A 5,491-nucleotide genomic window follows, 5' to 3' on the forward strand; every position below is an offset into this window, starting at 1 on the left:
AGGCGACTCTGTAAAACAATAGCTGAATGCTCAACCTTACCATATGATGTACCCAAAGTTGAGAGAATAAATTTGATTTTTCATGAAAATTAAAAAAATTGGAGACTTTACTTTTCGGATTGCCCTTGTATTTAATGTAATTCTGGCACGAGAACCTCTCAAAAGTAATTCGTTTAGAAAATAGAGCAATACTTGTGTCTCAAGGCAATTTCAAGTTGTGTTAAAAAATTTTTTCCATCAGTTCTTAATAGAACAGTTTTCGCTTGAACTTAATTCAACAGTTTTTGGATATATACACCTGCGTTCATGTATCTCCGCATTGGTGCTAATCTTCATGGTCATCTGGACAGTGGCATCCTCCGAAGTAGTAGTCCCAATTTGTTAGAAGCACATGGTCCCAGCGTTGGTGCCTCCACATCTTAAAGCAGACCTCGGACGCAGATTTTGGAATGGCCTCCAGCTAACACATTGCATTATTCTTGAATCATCTATAACTGCTTTCCTTCCAGGGACATTTTCAATTTCTGGAACGTCCAAAAGTCGCAGCGGGGTACGTCTGGGACTGTACGGAGGCTGGCAAAGCTGTACCACTTTGTATTTTGTCTAAAATTGCAGCACAAGGTTTGATGAATGCACTGGCAAGTTAATCATGGTGGAAAAGCCAGTCACCGTTTGACCAGAGATGCGGCTGTTTTATTCTCACGGTGTCATGCAATATTTTCAGAACTTTGATGTAATATTCTTTGATGGATTGTCAACATTTTTATTTTTCTACAAAATGGTTACAAGTCTTTCATCTTGGCTTCTTCACAGACTGGCGGAAATTGTGGGTAGAGTTTACTAACATATTAAATCAATCCTCAGCACTCCAGTGCAATTCAATTTCACAGGACATTGTGGCAAACACATTGTACATGAGCTTGGCACACAATTTCCTCATCGCTTCTAAATCTTCAGCAGCAACAGTTCGAAACACATGACAGTAAGACGACATGTGTTCAGTTCAATTGGCACAAACCATCTCCATACTCAATCGACGGTCAGAGGTCACCAATTGTGGAATGTGAGCCACATTTATGTTGGTATTTGCTGGTTGAGCATTGTTTGTCATGGTCCCCTTCTTCCTACTGGCCCTCCTTAGAAGGAGGCCTTCTTTAACCACCTTGAAACTTGAGTGAGTAGAGTACAGAGTCCTCACGTATTCATTTTGTTACAGTCTCCTCTCCTCTCAACAGAGAGAGATTTTTATTCAGTTTAGCCCAAAACGTAATAATCATGTCATGTTGCTCGATCGTAGATTCCATTTTTTTCATGACACAATCTCTGCCATGATCGATACCTGCCCTGGAAGGCGTCTTCGGGCATAAACCCGCACGGTCTTCTAGTCACATGGCTGATTGGATTGTCCGACCTCTTGAAGGTAATTCATAGCGCACACAACACCCTCAGAATCAAAGGTAATAATTTTTTACAAATGCATCTGAGGTACTTTTCCTACATACACATATATGCCATCAACTGTACATATTTAATCTTAAGAAAATAAAAGGTTTCGCCACAAGTTCTTAAAAATTAGCTTAAAAATCAAAAGTAGAAGGTTAGTCAAGCTAATACTCGGGTACAAACCTCGTCATTCCAAATTTCATTCATCGAATTATTCAATTAATATTAACGATAAGCAGAGAGCCAAACGGCAATCCTATAATTACAATCTCAGCTCATTGCACACATTTAGAATTATTTTTCCCTTCTGAAATGCAATCACGGTAATCCCCCGTCTACGTACATTGGGTCGGAGGATATGCTCTGATTTCAAACCAATTCATTATTTACATTTTGAGAGCGACATTCAAACAGCAAAGCCTTACTTTGCATTACACTGGATTCAACGTGAGAGGGAGCTAATTGAACTACTCAGAAAATAAACATTGTCCACTCACCAAATTCCCAGCCTCTTCACTGTCCGACCAATGACTGCCACCTTCCCGCATTGATGCGACCATTGCCGAATCAACATCCTTCCCTGGAGCAAGAGGGAGTATCCCGCTGGCAGCATCAATCTCCTCCTTGACAACTGCCATGTCGTCATCATCTCGGACGTCCATATCCCTCCTCCTGTCAACAGCCTCACTGGCGATCATGGCAACACCAAACTCTTCCTTCAACTCCTCACCACGACGACACTGACGCCAAAGCATAATAGACATACACGTCACCATTCAACAACGACAGAGGGTACAACAACACCACTTCAAATTGAAATCCACCTGCGCCCCAAATTACATTGAGACCAAAATTATGCACGTAATACTGGCAAGAGAACATTTTGGGAGTAACTCATTAAAGAAGTAACACCTACGACTGACGCTAGTTAAATTGCTTCCTACAAACATTCATTAAATTGAATAAAAGATTATCACATGGTGCTCCACCATTTTATAATAGGTTTGGCAACAGACACAGACATTTATTTAGGTTGCATATCTGAACTCTGCCTGAGAAGGAAAAAAACCATCACACGACTCAAAGGCATTGCAATAACCATCGGTTGTGAAACGCCATCAGTTATTACTGCAATTTATTATTTATTAAAGTACCAAACTGTATCTCCTCCCCTGCATTGCATTTATAGTCGGCCACCCGATTTTGCCGATAGTTCCCTGAATAGGTGTCTTCTACCTCAACCGGTGCCGTACGGACTGAATGATCCACAGATTCCCCTGGACCACTCAATCCCCACACCCTGCAAGACATACCACGAACCGCATCCCTTTCTGGCCTCTCCGTACCGTTGACGCCGTGGCCTGGGACATTATTCCTCTCTCCTTATAAACCAAGAACAAAGCAATCAACTCGAAGTTCCGCTTAGTAGTTGATTTTAGAGTTCCCAAGAATTAATACGAGGTCATGGCTTAAAACTAATGCAAACAGACCCTTGTAACCACAAACAAAATGAACTCCAGAAGCACTCCCGGTCTTAGGCATGTGGAAGTAACATTCCCCCTCAACACGCATGTGCATGTTTGAGGTCGTTACATTCATCCAGTGTATTTTGAGAAGCGGAAGTATAGAGACGTGTTCTAGTGTGATATGTCAACGCGAGTTAAACAGCGTGCTGTTATCGAATTTTTAACTGCTGAAAAAGTGACTCCTACTGAGATTCTATCGTCGTTTTGAAGGCTGTTTATTAAGGTGACGATGCTGTTGATAGGTCTAATGTAAAATCGATGGGAAGTGAAATTTCGTGGTCGCGAGCCAGGAAAAAGGCATAACTGTTGCTGAAACATGAGCAGCGAACGTCCGAACACTGACCCACAGACAATAAACATCGCAAACTAATCGAAGATTTGATTCAAAATGACCGGCGAATCATTCAAAATCGCATAGCGAACCATATTGGTCGAGTTTGTCGTCTTAAAGGCAGCCTGGCCAGCCAATAATAATCTTACAACATGACAATACAACGCTCGTCGACACACAATACGTGCGACCAATTCCACGCCATCCTCCTTATTCACTTGCGATCTTGCGCCTTGAATTCTTTTCCTCTCGACTCGAAGAGAACCCTAAAAGGGTATCAGTACACCTCAGACGATGAGGTGAAGGCAGCTGTCAATAAGTTCTGAGTTTTTCCGTGACGGAATAAATAAAAATAGTTACACGTTGGGAGAAATGTGGTAGCCATAACAACTGTGACTATGTTGAAAAATAAATAAATATATGATTTCGAAACGTAAGAATTGTACTTTGGTGTACTCTTTGCCAGTCCTTGATATTTGTTTTTGTTTGTGGTCCACAAGCTGTGAACATTACTTCTCAGACTACCCTCTTACTTTCGCGAAACTTCAAAATGTCAGTGATTGATCATTAAATTATGAGAATCGAGGAACATTTTTCACCTAATTAATCACAAAAAATGCAACGAAATATTTCGTTTTAGGCACTGATATTTTCTTCCTTCAATGGATACAACTGACCTCGTGTCGATTAGTTATCCAGACTTTCGTTGAAGGATTGCACTCCTTTTGAATGCGATTGTAGAACACAAACAAACACTCTGCACATCGATGCTTGAATAGCCGGAATTCCGTAAGCTTCTCCATGCAGTTACAACACACCAACCAGGGATAACGAGCATCCTCGACAACCTATTGACACATTTAAAAACAAATATTAACAGGAAAATGCTCGAAATTCCTTCGCCCGTATATTCCGTACAGAATACATACACCGATAAATGATTAATTTCACCCAAGAGCTACAACATTCATTGATTTAAAAAAATGAAGTAACTAACATAACCTACTTCCACATTTATCAAATCCTCTATAGTCTTTTCCAACATGAACTCCGATCGAGTATTTTCATCGAAAATATTTACCAGCTGTCCACCACTGTTTAAACACAATCTGCACACCAAAACATCCATTTTATCGCATATTCTGAACCATTACAGTTTCGCCGGATGATTGACTGGACACATGAACGTTAATTGTCAGTATTTATTTCCCATACTACGCGAAAAAGCATTTAAAAAAAGTATTATCCCCACAAGACTTCACTTTGTTTACGACTAATTCCACTCACGAATTTCAATCGTCTTCTGTCTTCTTTATTCCTTACGTACAGTAGATGGGTCACCAAATATGATCGAGGCGTAATCACGCGCAAACTCATTTCTCGTGGAAAATCATGCATCAATCATTAACTGAGTGAATAATAAGGGAAATTAAAATTTTCTTTGACAAATGTGAGCTGATGGAGTATCACATGTTTCCTTAGAACCAAATATGACCACGAAAATTACTAATGAATCAATTCGTTAATTTTTCGTTCAATTTTTTTATAAGATCCGGATCGAAGTACTCATAATGTCAACATAAAAGCACATCTATCAATTTAAATATGTACGGTCAGCAAGTTAACTGAACTTGGCCCACGGAGAGCTAGCCCACGCCTATCTACCGACCGCTGGAGCTTTGGATTTTTCAGTCACACCAACTTAAAAATTTTTGCACTAAGTAACTCCCCTAAACCATTGCAGTAATTTCACTACAACGGACATATTATACTCAGCGATACTCCCTGTAATCACTTGCAATTGTAAGAGCGGGATGAGTTATGTAGTATATGATCTTCGGCCCTAGAAAGACATCTACACTGAAGTTAGCCATGGCAGGAGGTCGTCTTTAATTGCGAAAACAAAAGAGATTATAACAAAAACCTTTTCGACAATATCTGCTCAACTAAAAAAGAACTTTTCTTGAAAATCACCAAAAACACTCGGCACTCCCTACTCTATCACGACGTAGGCATAAAACCCAAACCAATAGCCTAATGTAGCATCCAGGGCCCAGTGCAGTAACCAGAGTCGCCCTTTCACACAAATAATAAGAAAGTACTTAACAATATCTCATAAATTAGAAGATTTTTTTCTAAAATATGACAAAAAACACTAAACCCTCTTTCCTCTATCAGCAACCTTTTGCTT

At 40.0% G+C, this 5,491-nt stretch overlaps 1 protein-coding gene across 1 annotated transcript in view; it reads right to left on the reverse strand.

Annotated features, from left to right (window-relative positions):
• Positions 1-4,552, reverse strand: part of LOC139691690 (zinc finger protein 492-like) — a 16,794-nt gene extending 12,242 nt beyond the window's left edge. The window contains exons 1-3 of the mRNA XM_071589534.1: positions 4,307-4,552; positions 3,978-4,148; positions 1,941-2,183 (exon numbers count right to left, since the gene is read on the reverse strand). Of these exons, the coding sequence (XP_071445635.1) occupies positions 1,941-2,183; positions 3,978-4,148; positions 4,307-4,429 (537 nt within the window). The 5' untranslated portion in view covers positions 4,430-4,552. The remainder of the gene's footprint in view (positions 1-1,940; positions 2,184-3,977; positions 4,149-4,306) is intronic.
• Between the last annotated feature and the right edge of the window lie 939 nt (positions 4,553-5,491).

This window comes from Hetaerina americana, unplaced genomic scaffold, assembly GCF_022747635.1.
Source record: "Hetaerina americana unplaced genomic scaffold, ioHetAmer1.1.p SCAF_39, whole genome shotgun sequence".
NCBI classification, from domain to species: Eukaryota; Metazoa; Arthropoda; class Insecta; order Odonata; family Calopterygidae; genus Hetaerina; species Hetaerina americana.